At 39.3% G+C, this 27,670-nt stretch overlaps 1 protein-coding gene across 2 annotated transcripts in view; it reads right to left on the reverse strand.

Moving 5' to 3' along the window:
• CSMD1 (CUB and Sushi multiple domains 1) overlaps window positions 1-27,670 on the reverse strand; it is a 1,932,406-nt gene that overhangs the window by 1,579,411 nt on the left and 325,325 nt on the right. For both annotated transcript variants that reach the window (XM_008163737.4, XM_005289701.5), the window contains exon 2: window positions 27,304-27,520. In XM_008163737.4, coding sequence (XP_008161959.2) covers window positions 27,304-27,520 — 217 coding nt within the window. The remainder of the gene's footprint in view (window positions 1-27,303; window positions 27,521-27,670) is intronic.

Here is a 27,670-nt window from a genome sequence, read left to right on the forward strand (position 1 = left end):
ATCCTTGATCCTAATACACAAGCATAAGTAATTGTAGTAAAAGTGTTTCATACCAATTAAAGATCAAATCTATTAGTCTCCTTCTGCAGCTCACAATGCTTTTGAATCAGCTTTGTCAGCCTGTTTGCACAGCTGTTTGGTTTATCGGATTAAAGCAAGAAACCAATGTCTACATTTTTTATTGATTGTTTTTCACCAGGTGAGGTTTAGATTTTTTTAAAAACTATATCCTAAGAGGAGTTAGAAGAAATAAAATGATTAATTTTAGAGACACTATCAATTGATTACTAAGTTATGTCACTGCTGTAAAATTGGAAGGCAGTAACTTGAATATGAATTCCTAAGAACGCTAATCATTTTATCTTCCCATTTAGAAAATTCAGAACCAAGGAAGATGTGCCTACATGAATACACTATATTGTATTACCCGTAAGTATTGTTTTACTGTCTGTGAAGCTGTTCTTTGGATCTGTTTTTACCATTACACACGGAGGACATGATTCTGCAGATATTAGGTTCTCCTTTGCAGTGAGTTGTGGAACCGCCACAGTTTTCACAGTATGATCCTAATTCTAGGAACACTTTAAAAAAAAAAAAAAGGCAAGAAAGTTAAAGTAGAGCTGTATTTCCCAAGGTGAGCATTCTACAAAGGAGTTCCCTGATAACGGTAAAAAGGAGGGTGAATTATCTGGAATATCTTTGAATAGTTACTGATTATCATGAACCTATTGACTTAATGTAACTAAAACCAGAATATCCTTGACCCCAAAGAACAGAACCCCTCAAAAACATTTTTCAATTTTTAATTATTTTAGAGTATCTGGAACTGTGAAGGGGGCTGATAACCCATCAACTTTTTTTGGAGTAACTTTCTACATAAACATTTATTTCAGCGGGAGAAGGAAAGTTTTACATAACTATTGAAACAAATTTCCACTGTCATAACCCCTTTCTTCAGAATGTTTCAAAGCACTTTTACAAAGCTGGGCAAGTACTATCATTTTACAAGTAAGGATGCTGAGTCAGAGAAATTGTGTGACTTGTCAAATCATTAACAATACTTTGTACTTTTGCAGCATCTTCCATCCAAGGAACTTAGTGTTTTATAAATATTTCAACATTTAACTACCTCACAAAATGTGTTCAGGCTAAGTATTACCCCCATTCATATATGAGAAAACTGATGCATGGAAAGATTAATTGATGTGGCCAAGATCACATGATAAGTCTATGGCAGAGCAAGTAATAGAAACAAGGTCTCCTGACTCCTAATGCTGCATCTTGACCACAAATTAATCCAGTTGAATTAGGAATAGATGAATATGTATTTTTAAAACCTTTGAACAGAAAATGGCATTACTGCTGAATAGCTTGGTTTGCTGCAGTGTTAGTTTGTGATCCTCTATGGCTTTTGATATCACGTAAAGCTGCAGATATGAACTTACTCTCACTACATATTCTGCTTGAATTACATATATAATTTTTTGTCCCAATGAGGTATTTTGGCCGTTATAGTTATTTTACATATACAATTTGAAATAGATTTTAGTGACTGAAGGTCTTTTCTTTTTAATTTGTTTCTTCAGTTGAGACTTTATTAAGACTTCATACTAATCAATATCATATTAATACCTGCCTATAACTTCCTTGAATACAGGCAGAAATATTTTATTGAATTCATTTTTCATGTCCAAACAAACAAACAAAAACAAGCAGCCAGCTGTTAATTTTTGAAAAAAAAAAAAAAAAAAAGCCTAAGTCTCAAATAGTATAATCAATAACTCAAGTCTCAAGTACTCACATCAATATTGTATCAGTACACATCATAAATTACTTCCAAATTATGATGTCAAATGCCCCCAGTGATATTAAATATTAAAAATAAGCAAAATAACCAATTTTAAACTCAAATTGCTCCCTGAAATATTATTGCCCTGAAACACAGAATTTTTTAGTCTCATGCTAAATATTAGCATAAATTTAAGGTGTAGTTTCGCTATACATGAGTAATGTCTCTGAACATCAGAAATTAAGTCAACAGATGTGGAAAGCGTGAAAGCCTTATAGGAAAGGATGTGTTCAAGTCTGTCTCTCTCAACATAAAAATGCTATCAGCTTTACCCTATGATTGTGATCTTATAAAGAGAGAGATGCAAATTGGCTTCAGGAAAAAGCCACTCTCTCCCCCTTAGTGACAAGTTACATGATTTCAAACATAGAAAAAGAGAGAACAGGGAAATAGTACCAATAGCACAAGCTTGACACATACAGTATTTAAAAAAAAAAAAAAAAAAAAACCTCTCTCCTCTCTGTCCCCCAAATCTTGAAATGCTGAAGTTGAATGTGTTTTCCTGTAGGCAAAGGTTTTATGAAAAGAATGAGAGAAGTTATGATTAATGGCTGTAGCAACAAAAAAGGAAGAAGAAGAATGGGGATGAGACTATCCTATGAAAGCAAGTTTGTATAGTTAATGCAGTATTGCCAAATATGCTGCTGCACATGTTTAAGAAGTGGATTTCATAAAACAAAACATACTTCTTAGATTAAGTGTAGCATTCTAAAATAAGCAACATTTTATTTTATATTGTTAAATATATTATTTGAGATGAATTTAGATGAGTTGTAAAATTACCTAAGCTATTCTTACTTTAATTGTGCTTCCCCCCCCCCACCCTATCATCATCTATAGTGCAATACTGTCCAATGAAGTTTATAACCATTTCTTCTAAGCCGTCTCCTATTTTTACTCCTTACAACTGTGTGGAGAAATTAGGCAAAAAATTGACCACAATTCTGGAGAAATTTGAGAGTTCTTAGGATGGGGCTCATTTTTCCCATGAGGTTTTTCCTTCTGTTTAGTTTCTATTTAGATGGAGTGAAAAATGACACTATAATCCAGTAGATAGGGTCCCTGTTCAAATTTTGTCTTCTCATCAGACTGAGTGTGAAACCAAGGGTTTCATACCTTGGGTGATTTCCCAAACCACTGGACTAAATATTATAATCTCTCCCTTGACCATTCTGTGTGGAATTAGGCATGTTTTGAGATCACCTATCAGATCAAGCACTGAAGGAAAGCTAGGCAGAAAATGCCTACCATGCTGGGGCTTTCACATGAGATTGGCATCCAAGTACCCAGACTAAGGCATTGTGTGCATACTTTGAGGATAGCTATGTGTGTGTGGGGGGGGGGGAGGGCGAGTTACATATTTGTTCTGTGACTGTGGTTCTTTGAGATGATGCATATGATCAATCCACTTTACGTGTCTGCATGCCAGTGCACTGAGGGCAGATAATGTTTTCCCATAGGAGTATCCATCAGGGCAGGGCAGCAGCCTCATACTGTTGGCTGACAGCATAAAGAGTGGAGGCACCGCAACTCTCCCCACAGTTCCATCACACCAGAAGACATAATTTAACGTGACTCCGATGTAGAGGGGGAAGAAGTGTGCGTCATAGAATGGACACATACAACACATTTTGAAGAACAGATATACAACAATTTTTCCTTTGAGTACTTGTACATGTGAATACTTTAGATGATTAACAGGCAGTCCCAGATGGAGGAGAGTATCAGAGTCTACCTAAAACAAGGACTGTAGCACTACTGTCCCAAACTCAGCATAATAGATGGTGAACCTATGAACCAAAGACTGCATAGCAGTCCAGCAGATGTCAGTAATGGGGAAATGACCCAGGCAAGATACTGAAGTTGCTTGAGCCCTTGTAGAGTGCACTAAAACCCTTCGTGGAAGAAGGATGTTAGCAAAGTCATAACACAAATGAATGTAGGAAGAGATCCAGGAAGAAATTATCTGAAAGGTAACAGGTTCTCTCATTCTTTGAGTGTAAGACCAATAACTGAGGAGATGATCTAAACTTGTTAGTCCTGTCCATGTAAAATACCTATGGTCTGTATATGTTCAAGTGTTTCTTCATCTTTGTGAGAGTGATATTTCAGAAAGAAGGTTAACAAGTATATAGTCTGATTCATATGAAAATCTGAAAGCACTTTAGAGAAAAAGTTGGTATACAGGCACAAACCAACTTTGTCTCTGTAAATATTATATATAAGGGTCTGTCACTAAAGCCTGTCACCACTCTCCTTGCTGAAGTAATAGCTACTAAAAATGTTTCCTTCACTGAGAAATGGGACAAGGAGCAAATAGGCATAGGTTTAAAAGGAGGACCCATTAACAACCAGAGCACTAAATTTAGCTCTCAGAATATCAGGGTTGGAAGGGACCTCAGGGGGTCATCTAGTCCAACCTCCTGCTCAAAGCAGGACAAGTCCCCAGACAGATTTTTGCCCCAAATCCCTAAATGGCCCCCTCAAGGATTGAACTCACAACCCTGGGTTTAGCACCAATGCTCAAACCACTGGGCTATCCCTCCCCGGCTGGGATTTGATCTCTGGGGAAAGTCTTTATGAACTTTTCAGGAATTAAGTAGTCAGAGTTTTGTTTTTATTTTTTTAAATGTTCTCCTCCAGAGGAGAGTGGAATGCCAAGATGATGGCTAGGTGGACCCTCAGGGGAAAGATCCTTTTCTTTCAGGTGAAACAATCCAAAGTAAACTGAAGTTCAGGAGGGGGAGATACACTTCTGCTTCAAAAAAACCTCTTCCACCAAATACACGCATCTCATTAAGTGGACGATTTTCTGCCATCGAAAAAGAATGTTATGTATAATTTAACAACCAGTCATACAATCAATCAGTTGTAGGCTCAGATGCTGATCTTCAAAGTCTGCCTGTTGTCCCATGAAAGTAAGTCTGGAACCTGAGGGATGGTTAAGAGATCTTGCACGGAGAGGCTCAACAGTGTTGACCAGGCCAGGGTGGTGCTACTAAAATCATAAGAGCATGATCTTGTCTAAGTTTGCTCAGTATCCAGGGGATCAAGGGAATGGGAGGCAAAGTGTAGAGAAGGTTCCCTTTCCACAACAGCAGGAAGGCAGCCATCGCAGACCCTGGACTGAAACCCGCCCCTGAACAAAACGGATGAAACTTCCTGCTCTGTTAGGTGGCAAGCAGATTCGTTTCTCTGAAAAATGGACTTTACTATATCAGTGCTGAGGGATCACTTGTGGTCTTTGCTGAAATAGTGAGGTAAGCAGTTCAGAGATCCAGGAAGGTGAGATGCTTTGAATGCAATTTCATTCTTGACAAAAAAAGACCAAAATGTCCATCGCCTCTCTACAGAGGGGGTCTGACTTGGTACCTCCATGCTAGTTGAGATAAAACATCACTGCAGCAGCATCCGTGAGCACTTATACAAAACAGCCTATAATATGGGGAAGAACTGTTTGACAGACCAGACAAATAGCTCAGAGCTCCCTCACACTGATCTGGAGGGACAAGTCCTGCACTGACCAGAGACCTTGAGTCTAAAACTTTCCTATATGCACTTCCTGCATATGAGAGCTGGAGCACCTATGGCTAGAGTCATAAAGAGAAGCAATGGAGCAAAGGGAACTCTGTTGTCAGCTCCATGCATCAATCCAGAGAAGGGGACAGTTCCAGGTACACGAGTCAGCATGTCCAATGGATGCTGAGAGGGATGGTAGAAAGATTAATCACCTCTGCATGACGCTAAGGTGAAGCCTGGCCTGCTGAGTCATACAAGCAAGCTGCCATGTGGTCGAGTAGCTTTAGGCAGTTCCTCACCATCAGATGGAAATAGACCTTGAACTCTTTGCACAGGTCAAACATTTGCATGAAACCTGGCCTGAAGCAAGCATGCCTTTGCTGACATGGAGTCAAGAACTGCTCCTATGAATTTGATTGTCTGTACCGAGAGGAGGGCTGACTTTTCTTTGTTGATTAAACAGGCCCAAAACATGGTAGAGAGCCTGGATCAGCTCTGTGCCTTCCTCTGTTTTCTGTCTGGACTGACCCCAGTCTAACCAATCATTCATGGCTGCTGCCACCACCACCATGTACTTTGTGAAAACTCGGGGGGCTGAGGATAGGGAAATGGGGAGGATCATGGACTGATAATGGAGCTCCCATTACTACAAATGTCAGGAACTTCTATGTATACACTAGAGTCACAGAAAGTAGGCCTCCCTTCAGTTGAGGGCAATGAACCAGTTGTGAGACAGGGAAGGTATCATGGAAGTAGCAAGGGTAACCATTCAAAACTTGGTCTTATGTACATGTTGAGATTTTGCATCTGTAAAACAGGTCTGAGGCCTCCCTTGGACTTTTGAATTAGAAAATGGGAATAACATCTGGGAAAGATATTAAGGAGTCACTTCCTCTATGGCGCGTAACTGCAACAGAGTCTGCACTTAAATTAGTACAGTCTCATGAGAGTGATCCCAAAAAAGAGAGATGGGGCAATAGAAGTGGCCCAGGGCCAGTTAAGTTATGCTTGTGGACTCTCCAGTTCCAAAGCAGCCTTCCAGAAGCGCAAAGTTTCTCTCTATCATTAGATAACTATTTTTTATTAGCAAGATGCTCAGCAATTATTAGAGCTGGTATTTAATCTGCCAGTGTTAACAGGACAATTGCATACTTCAGTTTCTTTTCACAGATGCCAACATTTACCAGTAGGGTACAGCATGTTGAATGCTGAGAGTTACTATTTTCTTGATGTGCTCAGGATTTACATCTATAGATTCTCATGTATGGGTCTAAGAAGTGACCCCTTTCTATCTGAAATGAGGAGGACAATTCTATTGTTTGAATGTAATTTTTTTTGTTCTGTACGTAAATGTTTTTCCCCTCACAGCAGCAGATGGCATATGGAGCCAGCCATGCTAACATCCTTTCATTCTATTTTTTAACAGGCCAAGTCAAACCTTTTCCAAACCTGGAACATTTCACAGGCAAGCAGAGGTGCTAACATTTTTTTCACAGAGCAAACAGAGTATTTGGATAAAGGCCTCAAAACATGTAAAGAAATATGCATGATTTTTGTGCTTTATTTGCCACACTCCATTTGCTCTTCTATGCTAGTAGAGCAGATCTGAAGTTTTGATGGTTTGGTGTTTTATTTTGATAAAGAGAAGGAGGCTTTCCTCCCTTTGCCAAGATTTCTAGAACAAATGAGGTGATATCTATTACTGAAAAGAACAATCTTTTCACCATTTTTGTCCGTCCACTCCCCCACAGCCTTTTTTGTTCTTGGATGTCAAATGTTGATTTAAGTTGTGTGTGTTGTGAAATATTTATAGAAGGTGTCAGGATTTTAATTTTAACATCCACACAACGTATTTGCCTTGTACTCTGCAGAGGAATGTTGGTACAATAGAGTGACAATGTTTATACTTCTGATGTCACTTTCAGGGAACATGTTTTGAAAGTAGTCTTCAATATTTTCATTTTATTCATGGAATATGCAACTTTATATTTTGTTATCCTGTTATGATTTTTTTTAAAAATAGAATGAATCTATCAAAAGTGATTGGTGCAATACAAATAAATGTATATATAAATGTAAATATCAAGGTATTTATAGGCCCATTGGTTGAGGTGAATTAAAGATTTTAGATACTGTATGCAAAATAGAAGTTTTAGGAACACAAATTCCCATAGCAGATCTGATTAATGGTCCAATCAGTCCAGTATGCCATTTCCAACAGTGGCCAATACCAGCTTCTTGAGAGGAAGGTGTAAAACTTCTGGAGTGAACAAATAGTCATTAACAAGTTTCTTCCTCACCCCAGTTGTCAGTGTTTGCGAAGTTTATGGCAAAATGATTGTTTATGTACTATGTACATTTTTCCTATCTAATTTGACTGCCAGTATTCTTATGACTCATCCTTTTCTTCAACCTTACTCCATTGCCGTCCTCAATATATTGTGGCAGTGAATTCTACAAATTAATAGTGTATTGTGTGTATATATCTCTCCTTTATTCAGTGTTGCCTTTTACCACTGTTGGGTTCTTGTAATCATGACAGGGTAAGTAGAAGCACAAATTTACCTTTTCAATAGTGTTCAAGATACAACATGACGGAGGTATATATAATGTTATGAGCTGGGTGAAGCCTTACTATAGGTTGAATTAAAACCTGTTAAACCGATGTGTGAATGAGTCCCCATTTAAGTCAGTTGTAAAAGACAATTAAGGGGCCACACCTAAAACAAAACCTAATAGAGTCAGCCCAGAAACTAACACTAGGTGGGCAGAGAGTTCACCTGGATATTCTGACCAGGTGTGTGTGGGGGCAGGGCAAGGGAAGTGACACCAACTGAGAAGAGAGAGAAACAGGCTGAATTCAGGTTTCAGAGTAGCAGCCGTGTTAGTCTGTATCCGCAAAAAGAACAGGAGTACTTGTGGCACCTTAGAGACTAACAAATTTATTAGAGCATAAGCTTTCATGAACTACAGCCCACTTCTTCGGATGCATACAGAGTGGAATAAATATTGAGGAGATATATATACACACATACAGAGAGCATAAACAGGTGGGAGTTGTCATACCAACTCTGAGAGGCCAATTAAGTAAGAGAAAAAAAAAACTTTTGAAGTGATAATCAAGATAGCCCAGTACAGACAGTTTGATAAGAAGTGTGAGAATACTTACAAGGGGAGAAAGGCTGAAGGAGCTCTGAAAGTGCCTGTCTGACTCAGGAAGAAACCTGGGAAGAAGGCTGAAAAGCAGTTTCCTGCCATTTGATTCCCCCTCTGCTCAGAGATACAGAATTTTGTACATTCTTTGTAAATAAACAAAACTGGATCAAAGAAAAAGCTCTCTAATTTCTACTCCCAAGTGTAACACCCACAGGTCTTCAAACTTTGACTAGCCCCTTTTCCTTTCTAAATAAAATAGCCATAATCTTTTTACTCTCTCCTCACAAGGAAGCCTCTCCATATCACTAATCCAGTCTAGTTGCACTTCTTTCAGTCCTACTGAATCTTTTCTGAGACAAAAAAAAGATAATACACCTACAACCCAAGTATCATTGATATATAAAATGTCATTTACTGTATTATTCTCTTTTCTAAAGGTAGCATGGATCTTGTATGTTATTATCTGATATCATGATTATCTTGTTCTTGTAATTTTTTGCTCTAATCCAGTGTGGCAAAACTTATATTTAATAGGCTGAAATATATGTTATAATACTATTTAGAAAAGCCATTACCAGAAAATATAATACTGATGGACTACAAAAGAGCTTTAAAAATAAAGAAGGAATTCAGATTTGGCATTTTAAATAGTGTACAACAAAATATTGTACCAACCAACCAGAAATCACACAAAGGGCTACCAAGGTATTTTACTAGCCTATTGTAGTTCAAAAGTAAAATAAAGAGAGATTAATGATGAAGTGTGTTTTTACCTAAAAATTAGAATTGGATGACATGATAGATAAACTTAAGATGAAATAAGGAAACATCCCTCCTCTTTACCTCAGGTCTACCCCAGGGCCCAGAAAATCATGGAAGAGGAATATCTCTGTAAAGCCGTCTTGTGGAATTCCTACCCTATTGTTCCATCAGAGGATGGGTGTTAGGGATTGCACCCCACAGACAGATTATTGGGCCAGTTGCCTGCCAAACCCAGACAAACCACAGAGACTTACATGAATCCAAGGCCATCTGCACAGAAACCAGGTGTCTATGCGCCAACTCTGTCCTCCCCCAACTCCTTTGGTGCATCTCTGGCCACAGCTGCCTGCATGATGTGAGTAAGGGGATTTTGCAGAAAACGTAATAGCATGCTGCAGCACAGGGCCAGAGAGTACATCTACAGGCTCTGCTCTGGCTGGACACTAGACATGGTGTGCCTTAACAGACCACCAAATAGAAGCCCTGCATGTCTCATCTACCTTTCTTTTTTCTACCCATAAAGCATAACACGATACGTGTGGGCTCACATGGAGCCAACAATCATCCATTTCTTCTCTATTAACAATATTGTGACATACTGTAGGTGTATATGACATTTAACAAATATGTAGGAAGACAAGATTCCTGCCCTGAGTAGCTCATTTAGACAGATCCAATTATTCAAGGATCTGGTATGACAGATGATAGTTTTGGAAAGAAGATAACTAATTTAAGGTTTCTGCTTTGTGTGTCTTCCTAATAAAACACTCGACAGAAGTTGGAAAGGTGATTCACCTTACTGAGGTGAGAATGAACATGAACTATTAGATAACAATTACAAGATAGAGAAAAAGAAAATGTCTGGTTGGACAAGACTGCCAACTACTTTATGCTCCATTGTAGAAAGAGATGTTCCTAGAGGAAGCTTTATAACTGAAAGGATGAACAAGAAGTAATGAGGTCAATGTTCAAAATCCAGGACACAAACAACGGAATATTTTAGATTCTATTTTGTCAAAGCTCTCCTGACCAAGGACAGGAGAATGCTAACTGACAACATGAAATGAAAGACTAGAGAATGAGACACCCCCCCTCCCCCCCCCCCCAAAAAAAAGCTATGAATTTAAACACCAACAGTGGTATGGATGGTCATAACTTTAACAGTCAAAGTGTTCATTTGAAAACTTTTATCCTGGAATAAATCCAGTACACAGTATACAAAAAAATCAACCTTTTTCTTCCACACAAATGTATCCCTTGATTATATAATAAATGCTAAAGATGGATGATCTGAAATTAGGTGACACAGATGATACAAAATTACTCAAAATACTTAAGTCCCAAGCAGACTGGGTGACTGGACAACAAAATAGCAGATGAAATTCTATGTTTATAAATTCAAAGTAATACACATTGGAAAAAATAATCCCAATTATACATATAAAATGATGGGCTCTAAATTAGCTATGAACACTCAAGAAATATCTTTGAGTCATTGTGGATAGTTCTCTGAAAACATTCACTCAATGTGCAGTGCCAATCAAGAAAGCGAACTGAATGTTGGGAATCATTAAGAAAGGGATGTATAATAAGACAGAAAATGTTATATTGCTTCTATATAAATCTATGATACACCCACATCTTGAATACTGCGGGCAGATGTGGTTGCCCCATCTCAAAAAAGGTACATTGGAATTGGAAAAGGTTCAGAAAAGGGAAACAAAATGATTAGGGGTATGGAATAGCTTCCATATGAGGAGAGATTAATAAGACTGGACTTCTCAGCTTGGAAAAGAGAAGATTAAGGGGGGATATGATTGAGGGCTATAAAATCATGACTGGGTGGAGAAAATAAATAAGGAAGTGTTATTTACTCCTTCTCATAACACAAAAACTAGGGGTCACCAAATGAAATTAATAGGCAGCAGGGTTAAGACAAACAAAAGAAAGTGTTTCTTCATACAACGCATAGTCAACCTGTGGAACTCCTTGGCAGAGGATGTTGTGAAGGCCAAGATTATAACAGGGTTAAAAAAAGAACTAGATAAATTCATGGAGGTCTATCAATGGCTATTAGCTAGGAAGGGGAGGGATGGTGTTCCTACCTTCTGTTTGCCAGAAGCTGGGAATGGGTGACAGGGGATGGATCACTTGATTACCTGTTCTGTTCATCCCTTGTGGGACACCTGGCATTGGCCACTGTCAGAAGACAGGATACTGGGGAGATGGACCTTTGGTCTGACCCAGTATGGCCATTCTTATGTATGACCACAGGTAACACTGGTAGCGTGTCTCCACAGGACTGAAGATAGAGGGCTTCCTGACACAGTCTCCTGTCTTCCAGGAAAACCTAGTCCTCACCAGATTCCTACTGTTGCTTCCCAGCCCTATATAAGGTCGAGAGATTAAAAGGGATATCCATCCTGACAGCCTGTTGTGCAGAGGTCTGAGGAATAAAGAACAGATATTTCTCCACCATTTCACATATACATACTGGTTACCCCCAAGCTCCGCAAAGGAATCCCTGCTGACAAACTCTCTGTGTTAGTAATGGACTCCCTATTTCATGGCCCAGGAAATACATTCACATGAGCTCCCTCCAGAGCTATGCACGTGAGGGTTGTAATGATGCTAGTGCATGAGACAGGAGGTGCAACTGATCTTTAACCAAACAGTGAAACAAATTCTACGTGAAGTGATCGCACATGCCCAGAGTAAACATATGGGTGGAAAAAACATTTAAAAAGTTGTGCAGCGGCATTTAGGGAGTAAGATTAATTGGACATGATGGTAAGAGGTAAAACAGTAAGATATACACATACTGCAATATTGGTGTTGGCCCTCTTCAGGAGGTGCACCATCTCTTGAATAAGAGAATACAATATTAAATTTCTACAGATATATTTCAACCTCCCTGCAGTTTATCAATAGAAATTATTCTGGTTGAATAAGATCACTGAACCCATTCTGTCTGAAAATGACCACATTAAATGAAGCTTTACTAGTTTGTATTTTACAACTTTAAAGACAATCTGCTGGAAAGGGATTTTTTTTTATCTTTGATTGCTGAATTCTCTATTTCTTTGACTGACACGGAGACAGAATTTATAGTCAATCAAATTTTATACTGTTACATACTAATAGATAGCGCTTATTCTATTGGCTGCATCTTGAACTTATTTAACCAGTCTTATGCTCCGTTTAGTTTAGTTTCCCTTATTCAGTGTTCTAAAACATGTTTTAATGTATAGGTAAGATTTTTAAATATTTTCTATTTATTCTTGATAGGATTAGGTTTACCTTTATTGAGATTTTAATAACTTACTCTGGGTATAATTATGAATTTTTAATTTCTGATGCCTGGAGAATATAACTGCTGTGGCAACTAAGATAAGTAATGTAGTCTAATATTACCATCTGTTATTTTCTTTTCTATGCCATTTTGCTTCCCTTTGGTGACACTGTTCACACTATCATCTACAAATAGAACTACAGTGCAAATGTGTTTTTAAAATTATTCTTGTAACTTTCTTTGTGGAGGACTCTGTCAGCATACAAATGAGTCCTACAGATGCAGGAAAACATTAATTTTCACAGAACAGACAAAGCAAAACAAAAAGTCCATCTGTTTCAACAGTGCTGTTTCCTGTCAAGTCAGAAGGGGGTGTGCCACCAACATCAGTATCGTTTCCTCATTATGTTTAGTTCTAGCCAGTCAGCCCATGGCATTCAGGCATGCCTTCATGATGATACATATATTGGGCCAAATCCTGAGGTCCTCATCCAGTTTTCACTCAAACAAGTCTGGGTGAGAAAATAATTAAAGATTTTAGCATTTCACCCATTGCGAGAATATACTGGAAATCACAAAATGCCAAAACCAGAGGACCTCACTGACATCAATGGGAACTTTATTGAGTAAGCAACTGAGTACGGTCCTTCAGATTTGAGCTAAATATTGAAAGGCTATCCAATTTGGACTAGATTATTTTCAAAAGTGCTTTTTAAATGGGGAATTGATCATTTGTGAAATATGCCAATTTAGCAGAGAAGGAGAATCTGCATCCTCTATTTAGCCACCGAAAAATAGAGGACAGGCCATGAGAATGCACAGTTCCAAACACTGTCCCATCAAGTTGCTTCATCACCATGGCAATATATCTTTATTATGCTTCAATGGCCATTCAGTCCTGGACCAGTTGGCTAAGGCTGCCAGTGACAATGCCAATCAGTGCCAATTATGATGGTGGTTCTTGTATCAGAAAATGGACTGAGATCATCAATTAATTTCACACAGACAATCAAATGTCCAACAGATGTAAATGTATTATTGCTATTTGGTCAAATTTGAATCCATCAGAAATATACTCAATCAGTGACAACATCCTATAAAGGACTGTGTATTTTAATGTTAAAATATCAGATCTTCTATTTGGTTAACTGAAAAATGGCACTTTTCACCAATTTAAGTCAGCCTTCTGTACAATGGATTACATGGGCTAGATAAAGAGGTACCAGTTAAATAGATAATTATCACGGTTATTTATTATCACTATGAAAATAGAGTAAGACGTTTGTTAATCTCATCACAAGTGGCCAGTCTCCGACATCTATATTGGCATCAAGTTGCACCTTACTGTGTCCAACTATTTGGTAAAGTGAGAAAATCAGGACCAAAGAAAATATGGGCTTAGAAAAATATTTTATACACCATTTTTAACAGGACTAAAGTTCTGCTTTATGCCACATATAAACAAAATGGAAAGTAAATGACAGTCAATATTAAGTTGAGAGAGCGAAACTGTACAGAAAATGACTATATGACTACAGAAAGCAACATACCCCTTAAGGATCAGTCTTTAACCCCACAAATATGAAGTACATGAGCTATATTCACAATGTAACAAATTTCTTTGCTTATTTTACTGGTAAAGATTGTGCACAGCATGCCATGCTAAATCCAGCCTGGTTTTTATACATTTCAAATGTAAATACATTGATGACGTGTGTAATATAAAATTTTCTTCGAGACAGTTATTTTGTTTTTAGAAAATTCTATTCTTTTCATAATCTGGTTCTGTAGCTGCTTTTCTGTATTAGACATATAATGATTTACAGTATAGCAAATTGTTTTCAGTTTTTAAAACTACAGTTTTTCTCTTTAGTTCCTGTGACTTCTAAGCCTGTAGATGATTCAGTACTGACATGATTTCTTTCTAGCAACTTGAAATAAATTCTGTCTCCTACCTCTCATAAGAATACTATTTCTAGCACTTACTGCTGTAGCTTAAACCTCAAATGCAAAGGCTCCCGAGACTTTTAGGGTGAAATTCACCCTTCACCACACAAAATTCAAGTAAAGAGACTTCGCTGAGGAACCTGAGGACTGGAATGCAACCACCAAACTGTAGACAGACTGAGGGTAGGGTGGGGCAGGCTGACCCTTATACAGGAATTGTCACTACAGCCACTCTGCACGCCCACCTGGATTTTCTGGGTCCCTTGGATCCCCAGTGCCTGCCCAGTTCATTCAAAATGGGGCTGTTATTTAGAGATGACCATGAGTCTTTTTCCAAGCAATGCTGGAAGTACAGATGCCCCACTGCAGAAGTTTCATCTTCTCACTGTCGCCCCCACCCTCTATAATCCCATCAAAGCTCTTAAAGGTAGGTAACCTTAGCAGGGCTCTATCTCTTTAAATATAAAGGGATTTTGCAGTAAATACTCTTCCAGATTAATAAGAAATAATTATAGCAAAGCAACAGCTCTGCTAAGGTTAAGATGTATTCTTTTTAGAATCTGCCATTTTAATTAAACAATTGTATCACTGAACACAGGGATATTTTTAAGGAGTGTTTGTTGGGTCTAGTGTCTGTATTCATATAATTGTTTATATGTGTTTTAATGCCACACTAATTATTTGTATGGCCAAGATAACATGATATTTATTAGGTCTTCTTATCATAGTTAAGTTTCCAATTGTGTAAATATTGGAACAAGTCCAACTCCTGGGGTTTCTCTCAGCTCCATAAGTGGCCATGAGTTGGGGAGGGTTGGAAGCCTGTGAAAAACCCTGAAATATGTATTTATTGCTTTTACCTGTGTACTAAAATATAAGTATTATACACTCATGTAGATCTCAAATGCACAGCTAAGGTCATCAAGTCACTCCAATTAAGAGGACCTTCACAAGGCCTGTGAATCACTTAAATCGCACTTAAGCCCTATTTTGAGGTCTTAAGTGGTGCACAGATGTGAACTGCACCCATTGACATACGTGTGCACACACACACACACACAGCGCTTTTTACTAAGAAGGTTTATAAAAAGAAATCAACTAGTTGAGAAGTATGGATGGCAAAGTGGTCTCAAACACTATGAAAATGATAAACAAGTTATCCTCTAGAGCAATGGGTCCAAATTCCATACCAGATAGCAGGTTTAATTGGAGGGTAAAATAATTTGAGATCGACCACGCGCAAAGCCACACAAAAAACTAACTATTGAAAATACCTTGATCATGGAAAATTGCAGTTTAAGGTTTTCAAAGTCACCTCAGAAACTCGGAGTAAAGATACTTGGATTTAGATATCCAACTTGCTAAGGTACCTATCAAAATCTCAGCAGCACTACTCACAAAAACATTGATATTTGGATTATTCAGAGAAGAAACACACATAGCAAATGCAAGTGAAGAGTATGTGTCTGTAGTGCACTTAGGGATGTATGGGTATATTTTATAGCTTACGGTGATTTTAAAGAGGCATAGCAAGTCACTTGGGTCAGACTCCCACATGGGCCTGGGCTCCCTTGGGAAACAAACAGTACTTTCAACTTTTACTGAAAGCTACTCAAGCTCGTTCAATTCAGTGAGTCTGAATTTTACATATATGGAAGTATGATTAAAAGATCTGAATTAATTGGTTCATAATAAAGAACCCTGGGCACGTTTGTTGATGTTCTTCTACAGCCTGTATATGAATAAGATTCTTCTTATTTATTGACAGTCAAAAAAAATCACATTGCTTCAATTTATCACTACAAAATGTGTCTCTGAGGAAATCGTCACATTAAAATGCTCTGTGTATCATTATTGATCTGTCTGCAGGTAGCCATTAGATTTGTTAGTTTAGAATAATGCATTTTATAGATCTTTCTTAAGTTAGAAGCTTAATAATATTAGAAAATAATAGCTATAATTATTTAGGCCTTGAGGAGCTTATAGGGAAATCTCATGCTTTTGTTTTTAGGGATGAGGAACCCAGACTAAATAAGCAATCTAGGAATAGGAATATTACTGCATTCACATAAAAGGTAGTATCTACATGTGCATATAGCTCTATTATTTTTATCCACTTATTTGTACCGCATGCATAAGATGTGCTAGATACCTCAAAGTAGAGATAGCATGTGCTTATAATTTGGAATTTAGATGTAATAACAAATTAGGAGGATTCTGACTTTAAGATCTTTGATGCAGAGACTGTCTTCTATTTTTATGTTGTGCAGAGCTTACCAAACTGATCCTGGGAGGGGCTTCTGGACATTGTTATAATACAAATATAATAAATGAGTACATGTAACAAAGAGGGGCTTGTCCTACGCCACAGGCCAAGTATGTAGTGCCCACCCAGTCTCTTTCAAGCAGGTTTATTCTCTTTCACAAGTAAACAAACAGAAAACAGTCATTTAACTCACTCTGCTCTCAGGTTTCAGGGTCATCAGCACACTGATCCTGGCAACTTCCAATTTCTAGTCAGCTCCCTTCCTGAGCACCTGACTGCTTGTTATAAGAGCTCAACAGAGGAGCTCCACTCCACTGTGGTTTCCCTTCCCCAGGCAAAGCCTGGCCCAAACAATCTCACCCCAAACCTGGCCTCTAGCAGCCTTTTTATAATCGCAGGTGTAGCCCAGTCCATTTCATTGGCTGCATTGGGCTTACCTGCTCTGACACAGAGGAGCTGGGCCCAGTCTGCTTGCAGGCACCAGCTGCCCAGTGACATCTCTCTCCGCTTTTAGGGGAATAAATAGTGGGGGGGGGGTTCCCCCAAAAACATAATTTATAGCACTTCAGGACTCCAAATTTCCCCAAAGCAACCAAAATATTCTCCTTAGTTGCTTAGCATAAGAAACCCCATGCAGCATTTCACATAAATACTGCACCAACACTGAGGTTTTTTTTCAGTTCCATGACTCCTAACACGGTCCCTAATGCAAAACCCTTAGTCACAGTTTCCCAAAGTCTTATACAATGGGGTTACGGTCATGCACCTAGCCTCACCTGGCACAGTCTAACCTTCTACACCTAGACGTTGAGTTTCCTACCTACATAGGCTTTTCAATCTCTGCACACAGTTTATACTTTAGTCTCACATTCATGGAAAGTGAAGAGTAGGTGTTCTCCTTCCTCCTCAGTGAGATGAAGATCTGTCTTGAGTTGTTCTCTCTTGTGCTTGACGTTCTGTAACTCACATTCTGGTGCTTCCAATCACTCTGTAAGCTCCCCGGTCTGAAGGGTGGGAGCTATAAGACTGATACTCACTATATCCTGCCCCATACCAGAGCCTTATGTCCATGGCAGACCCCTCATGTTGGCCTCTATTTGTTGGTATGATCCCATCTGAGTCCCCACACTAACTTGTATAATGGGAAATTTAGTTGGGTCCCCACAGGTTTGAGACTCAATTTGGGTCTCTCAGTACCCTGCTGAGACTGGGACTCTGTCTTGGCTCCCACAGTAGCTGGCTTACTTTGAGACTCAGTTTCAGCTGGCTTCCATTCCCTGGTACTTTTCCCTATTTGGGTCTGAGCCAATTCTTTTTGCAGGATCAAGCATTGTTGCTTCTCTTTCTCAATCTCCACCCAAACCCAGGCTAACTCTTCTTCTAAAGCCAGTAGGTGTTTGATAATCCCTCCCTCCCCATGAGCTGCTTACATCATCCAACTCTTCTTGATACTTGCTAAGATGATCTCTTAGTCCTTGGAGATGGTCATGATCTCCCTCTCAGCCTCCCTTTGCCATCTTTACTATGACCCCTACCCTTCTTACTTCCTTTTCTAGTCAACCCCTAGCCTCCTTAGTTCTGGGTTGTTCTAGTCCCTGCTTTATGAGGGTTGAGAAACCTACCCAGTGACTCCTAGGAACTGTTGGCCAAGGCAGATTCTTGACTATCTTGATACATAGTCGAGCACTCTGACCCTGAACCTCCAGGTCAGCTTTGGCTCTGGGGTAGACTCCAGGTCAGCTTTGGCTCTGGGAACCTCCAGGTCAGCTTTGGCTCTGGGATCTCTCCATGGATACATGAGACCTGTATTGGGAGGTGCTGGTCTGTTATTTATCCTTGTCCAATCTTCGCTGTCAAGAGTGCACACATAACCCTAGTCTACATGTCCCTTATCCACTCTTCTTCCCAATCTACTGGTACTAACCACAGCCTTCCCCCCTGAATTCTGAGTGGACCCCCACCACCTGGTCCTGCTGTAGTAACAGCCTATGTAGTGACATTCCATAATCAGACAACTCTATTTAATGTGCATGGCCTGGCCACACTGGAAGCATGTGATGGGGCTACTTGGTCCATCCCATCCAAGTGTTTCTGCTAAACTGTGGAGCTACATGGCCCCTTGTAGTTCCTGTGTCCCCCCCAGGTTTTGGCCCTTCATTGTCTTTTCCCCTTGACAGCTTCCCTGGGACATCCCTTGTTCAGCCCTCAGGAGTTGGTCATATCGCCCTAATTGCTCTTCTCCTTCAGCCTCAAAAAAGGCTTCAGTTTGCTACATAGCTTCCCTACCTGAGATCAGCTGAAACCACATTGCCCAGCTCTGTACTCCCACAGGTAGAATCTTTAGGAATTATTCCAAAATAATCTGGCCCATAACCTTCTCTATTGAGCTGGTCTCAGGGCAGAGCCACTGCATTGCAAGATCTCAGTTTCTGGGCTGTTATGCCCCTGGAGGAAACAGTTCCTCCTGAAACCAGTGTCTGTATGCCCGAGGAGTCAGCCCTAATCAGTCTGAAATAGCTATATTCATTACTGGATAGGAGTTTTCCTGGTCATTGCTTACCACTCAGTAAGCTCCCTGTGCATCACTGGTAAGGAACGGTGCTATTCAGGTCACCCATGTCAAATCCTCCTAGGTCACTCTCTTTGCCACCCTCTCTAACACAGGGAGAAAGACGTAGCGATCATTTTCTGGTCCAAACTTCTCCAGGCCCAGGGCCAGCCAACCAAAGGTTCCATCACTGGTTGTGTTGCCTGGTGCTCCTTGGACCAATCATTTCTGCAGCCACTCCTGCTGTTGGAAGTGGATTTCTTGACACCTCTGTTTATGCTGCAAACTGGGCTTCCTGCTGCTTCTCTCGATTCTCCATTAATTGAATAAGTAAGGCCTGAGTCTGCTGTCGCTACTTTCGTGGCCACTATATTGAAGCCCTCTGCTGCTGCCGCTTTGTCTCAAACAAGAGATCATTTCCTATTCCATGGGCAGGCCAGATCCCAGTTCTGGTACCACATGCAACTGGGACGGGCTTCTTCCCCCCCCCCCCCCCACTCACCCAGACTATTGGCCAACTATGTAGTGCTGCTCCGCATTTCTTTCAAGTAGTTTTTTTCTCTTCCACATGAGAGTAAATAAACAGAAAACAGTCTTTTAACTCACTCTTTGGTCTCAGGATTCCTAGTGTCCCTCCCAGGGTCACCTTGCAACTTCCAAGTTCTAGTCAGGTCATCCTCCTTCCTGAAGTAGTAGTCCCAGGGCTGCCTCCCTGGGTACCTACATTTAATATTTTTATTAGTTCACTTATGGCTTTATGACAAAAGTGGTTTTGCTTGTAGTATCTGATTTAGGGTGGATAGCTCCTGTATCATCCATGAAGCGGCATGATTTGCCTAAGAATGAAAATGAGCAGTCCCCTGCCAGCTAGTATCTCTCTCTTAACTGGGGATGCATGTCACCCATTATCAAATTTCTCTCAGCAGTGTTTTCTGAGACATATTTTTGCATTGGCCAAAAAGCTCTTCTACTACATAAGTGGGCAGCACAACTCCACTTCCACCTCCACAACCCTGTATCCATTACTCTGTCAACACACTTGAATGGTAAATGTCAATTAGATGTGTGTCTATTTTTACTGTGAATGGTCAGGGCACACCATAACATTCTTGCTAAGCCAGAAAAGTTCTTCACTTTAAAAAATAACAAAACAATAAAAATAAAAGCCAGCCACCATGATTTCAGTGTGCTACCATTGGTGTGTCATTAACATAAACATACAATACTAACTTGCAATAATCACCTCACTTGTAACCCCTCTGCTACTGGGGGATTGCAACCTCCTTTGCAGAAGAAATTTCAGGCCCAGACTTGCAGACCTTACTCATACAATACTCCCGTTGAAAGAAATGAGAATTCCTGTAGTCCTTGTTTATGCAGATTTGGTTCGTAGTGACCTTGGCGGCTAAAATAATCCGTATTGATATCACCGGAGTTTATTTCCTCTTATTTAAAATAACTTTTAATAATACAAAAGTATGTTAGTGTATGATTATCTAATCAGAAATTACTATCCATAAACATCCATATTTCAAACAATAAATCATTGTTTGTAATCTCAGGGTTTGTCTACAGGGTGGGGTAAAGCACCCTAAGGGAGAGTTAATAAGAGGAAATAAACTCCGGTGATATCAATACGGATTATTTTAGCCGCAAAGGTTACTACGAGCCAGATCTGCATAAACAAGGACTACAGGAATTCTCATTTCTTTCAATGGGAGTATTGTATGAGTAAGGTCTGCAAGTCTGGGCCTGAAATTTCTTCTGCAAGGGAGGTTGCAATCCCCCAGTAGCAGAGGGGTTACAAGTGAGGTGATTATTGCAAGTTAGTATTGGGTTGTGCAAACTCATCTGCAGTGGAAAGATAAAAAATTTGCATTCAAAATTCCAAGTAGCAAAAAAGTTGAACATCACACAGTTCTACCTCTTACAGGCTTTTTCCAGCAACTAACTCATTGGAAAGAGAGAGCAAGTCACTAGTCTCATCATCATTAATTTCTTTCCTCGACCTCAAAGAGAATAAAGATAAAAATGCTTTTCCAAAACACTTGTGAAGAGAACTCAAACTGTGGAAAAGGTTGGACATCTCACAAGTCTGAGCTTATGAAATAAGACAGTGGCTTAATAACCACCAAAGGTCCAAACCTTAACTTCAGAGATATTTTTACCTGCATAAACAGACAGCAGGATTAGGCCTCAGCCGCAGTATGAAAGAAATGAAGTACAGAAGCACACCAAGAGACTTTTTTTTTCCTGCTGGAGACAGGAAAAATGAATTAACAAAGGCAAATGAAGCATGTGTCCACAGGCAAGAAGATTTGTTTCTTCTTTCTCTACAGGAAGAAAGGTTGAGCCCTATCATCTCCAAATGATTCCAGAAAACAATGCAGAACAAAATACTAAGTTCTAGTTAATCCTCCATTTATGTTTGTTAGAAAATTATAGGAATCTGTTTATTATAAGCTTAATGAATTTTCACGACTAGTCTATTGAACCAAAAATATCTATTTTAAGTAAACTGAATGATAACTGATAACAGCCAATATTGTATATGGACAGCAGTATACTTATTGTTGCTCGGCAACCAGCAGAAAGCATATCAGATAATAAAAGAGGAAAGATACAATATATCACAAACCCACATCTATATAATTACAAATGTAGGTTTAGGACCACATTTTCAAAAATGGGTCCAACAAGTACACCCCAAATATCTGCCATATACTCACACACACAAAGGGTCATTTGTGGATACAAACTAGATATTTACATATGAAAGAGTGTAGTGAGGTATGTAATTAACAACTTTGTATCAATTTATAACTAATTTGAGTTTCCCTGAACACCAACTAAAAATTATTTTAGTGCATCTTTAAAAGATTGTGAGAGGTGCTCGTAAGATTGGATGGATTCTCTTTTGTTAAAGAGTAGTTACTTTTTAATGACAGCCATGTTATGAGATACATTGATTTAACAGAACCACAGCCATTTTGTGCACTTAGCCACCATTACCTGGAAGCCACCATTACCATGTAGTCAGGAATAACTTGAGCTTTGCATAAGCATATGAAATAGCTGCAGCTGCACTTTTGCAGATAAGGATAGAAAGTAAAATTGGAAGAACCATGAGAATGAGTGGAAGTGTGGATATTTGACCTTGGATCTGGGTGTTCGTGATTATGAGTTTTTGCTGATCTCATGACTAGGAGCTGCTCGCTGATGTTAGGAAAGTTGTTAGTTTGCAAGTTATGTGCTTTGTTTTGAGCAAACTATAAAGAGATAAGTCAGTGTGTGCAAATTGGAGATGTTTGGATAAGTTTTCTATGAGCTCAGAGGCTGACATCCCACTCCCCAGCGGTTAAGTGGAAGGCTGCCCACCAGAAACCTGCTGCTGACCACTCAACACCATCTCAGACTTTGGGCAACTATATCTGGGTTTCTCTAGACTATTAGTATTTTAGAGGTGTGCTGTAGACTTAATAAAAAGGACTTTTGGGGGAAGGGGGGAGTGAAAACACTGAAATGTATGCCAATCATTTATCAGATGGAGAAGCTGTGTCCCCATCAATTTATTCCGAAAACTGACTGGAGAGGGGAGAATAGAAGTTACCATACTATGATATCTGAAATATGGCAATATAACAACTGTGTTTATCTTAGACCATCCTGTGGTAACTTTGGGAGAAATGTTGACTTCGAAATGGGGTGAATTGCACACACTAATGAAATTATAACTGCATTATATGGTATGGGCACAGTTCACTACACTAACATAATTTGTAAGTTATAAGGTCTCCAAAAACACACACTCTTACACACTAATAAAGGCCTCCATTCAGACAATTCCATTTTCCCTGTCTTTCTCTTTGTGAAACTTGACTTCAGTGATTTTGCAAATATGAATCAAAGAAGTTATGGTGTAACCCAAGCTTACACTTAGAGCAACTGACATTTCACATTTTTCAGTTGCACAAGATAAGTAAATATTATAATAGGTCTTAAAATGACATTTGAACTGTAAAAATTGCTTAAGTGTCTGTTTTAAATTCTCTTGTTCATAGAAGATAATGTATCTGTCAGTGGTGCACTAGTTTTTAGGACAATATTGTCAGTTCACATCTATTGGTGCCTTGGCCCTTCTTGGTAGCTGGAACTTATCCCACTCTCTATGTCTCTTCGGATACTTTTCTCTTTATTTCTATAAAAAAGCTACTTTCTACTACTACATACCACAGGTGCTGACTTTCCATTGTGCCGGGGGGTGCTCAACTCCCGGCTTTGCCCTATGACCCATCCCCACTCCAACCCTTTCCCTCAAGGCCCCACCCCGGCCCCACCTCTTTTCACTTCCGCTCCACCCAGCCCCACCTCTTCCAGCCCCATTCTGCCCCCTCCCCTGAACACACCATGTCCTCGCTCTTCCCCTCCCCCCAGCCTCCTGCATGTCATGAAACAGCTGATTGCGGTGGGCAGGAGGCGCGTGGAGGGAAGGGGAGGTGCTGACTGGCGGGGCCTGACGGTGGGCAGGAGGCGCTGGGGGAGGGGGGATGCTGATGATAGGGGGCTGCCGGTGGGTGCTCAGCACCCACCATTTTTTCCCTGTTGGTGCTCCAGCCCTGAAGCAACCATGGAGTCTGTGCCTATGCTACATAGGGTGTTCTAGCTATAGTGCAAAGAAATAGACTGCAAAAAATTTCCAGCTAGCACATAAGTTATGATACTTTGAGCTACCAAGTACAACTATTTTTTAGTGTAGCAACAAATCAACAATAGAAAGTGAGTTATAAGTAATAACTTTCTTATTGGCTCAATGCACCACTGATTCATATCAATCCTCCACAAAAGTATCATACATTTGAATTCCAATACTGCCTTAAGTGCTGTTAGTTAATTTGCATATAAGAAATGAACTTGTTTGCATATCAGAAATGAACAACTCTTCAAAAATATAAAATGCAAAGAAGTAACAATACATTTTATAGTTTTTCCCCTAGATTAATTAGAATTTGGTTGCATTTTGAAGAGTTCATCATAAATTGAAAATGAAATACTGACGTTTTGCTAGAAGGAGTTTTTTCAATAGTATAGAACAGACTCATGTGATTTGATTATAACATGACATTATTGATCTGACTTTTTATACTTAGATTACACTATTCTACAATGAGGACTGAAAACACTGCTGTCACAGGTAGTACACCTCTACCCCGATATAATGCTGTCCTCGGGAGCCAAAAAATCTTACTGCATTATAGGTGAAACCGTGTTATATCGAACGTGCTTTGATCCACTGGAGTGAGCAGCCCCGCCCCCCCGGAGCGCTGCTTTACCATGTTATATCCTAATTCATGTTATAGAGGGTTGCATTATATCAGGGTAGAGGTGTATTCTGGACCACTCATTAATGCAGGGGAAATAACACTTCTAGCTCATAATGTGGAGATAGGCTTATAATAACCTATGTCTACATATAAATCATATAAATTACATATGGGTATCTTATGTCAGATCAGAATTTCTCCCTATATCCTTTTAAATAAACATTCACAGATATAAACATTACAGCTACTTATTCTCTCTGCTTTTTCCACAGCTTACATCAACTTGGTACATCACTACATTATCCCGAAACATTTTTCAACTGGCTTCTTCTTTTTTAAAGCAAACAGTCACTATTAAAAACTCAGTATTTATCAACAGGATTGTGCTTTGCTATCAGTTTACAAAATTATCCTTTAGGCCAGTGGTTCTTAACCAGGGGTACATGCACCCTTGGGCAGAGGTCTTCCAAGGAGTACATCAACTCATTTAGATATTTGCCTAATTTTACAACAGGCTACATAAAAAAACACTAGTGAAGTTAGTACAAAGAATAATTTCATTGTCAGTACAATATCTATATTCCAATTAATTTATTTTATACTTGTATAGTAAAAATGAGAAATTAAGCTGTTTCTCAGTAACAGGGCCGGCGCTTCCACTAGGCGACCCTAGGCGGTCACCTAAGGTGGCAGGATTTGGGGGGTGGCATTTTGCCGCCCTCTGCGGAAATTCGGCGGCGGGGGGTCCTTCCACTCCGGGTCTTCGGCAGAAATTCGGCGGCGGGTCCTTTACTCACTCCAGGACCCGCCGCCGAAGTGCCCCGAAGATGCGGAGCAGAAGGACCCCCGCTGCCGAAGACCCCAGGCTCCCTGAATGCTCAGAGGAGGAGCGCTGCCGCCTAGGGCGGCAAAACCCCCGGCACCGCTCCTGCTCAGTAACAGCGTGCTGTGACACTTTTGTATTTTTATGTCTGATTTTGTAAGCAAGTAGTTTTTAAGTGAAGTGAAACTTGGGGGTACGCAAGATAAAGCTGACTCCTGAAAGGGGTACAGTAATCTGGAAACATTGAGAGCCAGCGCTTTAGGCTGTTAGGCAACATGTTAAACTTGCTGAGTGTGTAGTTTCAGTCCTACAACAACCAAAATTTGGGTATCAAAATGGATTTAATAAAGAAACTTATGTGAAAATTGGATGCTGTTAAAATACTTTGAGAAGGTTATATGTTTCTATATCTGTAACTGAGGAATGACTGTATGATGATTAATGTAGCTTAATTATCCAAAAGTCTACCATTGTATTTTCCATCTGGAAATGTATGCAAAAACATCAATAGCTATATTCTCAACAAAAGATTCCAATTCTCTGTTACACCCTATCAGTAAAAAAGAACACTATAATTTGCCAATATCTACTAAGCAATTTTCCATTGAAATATGTAATTGTTATTTGTAACAAACATGAAGGTTACCCATGCATGTCTTCAGTACAGCAAAGGCAAATATAAATTAAAGTTACAATACATGGAACATGCCAACAGAGATCTGTTGCTTAAATCTTGCTTTCACCTTCAAAACACTTTTGCAGATATTAATTAGTATATCATTATACCATACCAAATGCATTGACTAGTATCATCTCTATTTTATAACTAGATAAACTCAGGCGGAGAAAGATCAACTGACTTTCTCAAGGTCAGAGGAAGAGTCAAATATCTGAGCCCTTGTTAAAATTCCGGGCCAAAATCCTGACTTCACGGAAGTGAGTGACAAGACTCCTATTGATTTCAGCAAGGCCAGGATTGCACCTGAAGAGTTTATGTCTCTTACTGCTGTGCAGCCACACTGATCTCTGAAGAAGTTTCTTCTAACAGATACATACACCTTGGAGCAATCCCCCCCCCCCCCCCCGCCACATGCATTTTAGCTTATTAGTACTTAAAGTATTTGACAGAAAAAGAAACATTATTCCCTTGGTATAAGGCAACACAAGTACTAAAAATAAAAACTAGGTATATTGAAGAATGCATACCCCATATGTGGCACGCAAGGATTGCTAACAGTGCAATACCTTCACCATCTCTCCTGCTCTAAACTTTTTTGGACTGAATCAACAATCAGACAATCTGAACATTCTCTTTGTCAAAACTGTTAATGGTATTGCACTCATATCTCTCATATTCCTTTTTTTTTTGCAATATAATGTAGCTCTGAGATACAAGAAATAAAAACAAACAAAAACGGATATTGACTTGAAATTGTTTTTAGCTCTTGAGAAATCATGTATCTGAAGAGAATATGGAAAGAGCACTACAAAACAGCAATTGTAGCAAAGTTAGTTTTTAAGTGCTGGATCCTACACATTTGGAGGAAAATGTATAGTCTGGCAAAATCCTGCAACTATTATGTTTTTTACACAAATTGTCATCACACTGATCTGAAACTTCGGTTAGCTTCTTTAACTAGTACGACTTATTTTTTCCCCAAGTGGGATGCGTTAGGAACAATAACAGGAAGGCATAAGAAAGCAGGTCCTCACAACACACTTCATCCAAAACACTGAAACATCAATGGAGTTTAGCTGTAAATATGATGTCAGAATATGGATTCCTTCTACACAACACATAAAAACAGAGTGTACTTTACCTCACTTTTAAATTGCCTTGTTGTGGCTGTCCATCATAAATTGACAAAATATCAAAATCTTCCTCGAGGGCAAAAGTGTGAAATGACAGTTGTATCCGGTTACGTTCTCCTGTGATAATGATCCATGTGCAGTTGGCATAATTTGGATAACCATGAGGAAATCCAGGACTTTCTATTGTACCATTTGGTCCCTGTACTAAACCTCCACAATTCTGACCTGGAAAAGAAGAAATGAAATTATGTCATTTTGTGTAATACTTTTCTGCTGCTTTTTACCCCATTTGTTTTTAACTAATACCTGAACTTAATTTTTTGACAAATAATCTTTTCGATATTCACACAACAATCTTCTCCTTGGGCCCAATTT

Source organism: Chrysemys picta, chromosome 3, assembly GCF_011386835.1.
Source record: "Chrysemys picta bellii isolate R12L10 chromosome 3, ASM1138683v2, whole genome shotgun sequence".
Classification (NCBI taxonomy): domain Eukaryota; kingdom Metazoa; phylum Chordata; order Testudines; family Emydidae; genus Chrysemys; species Chrysemys picta.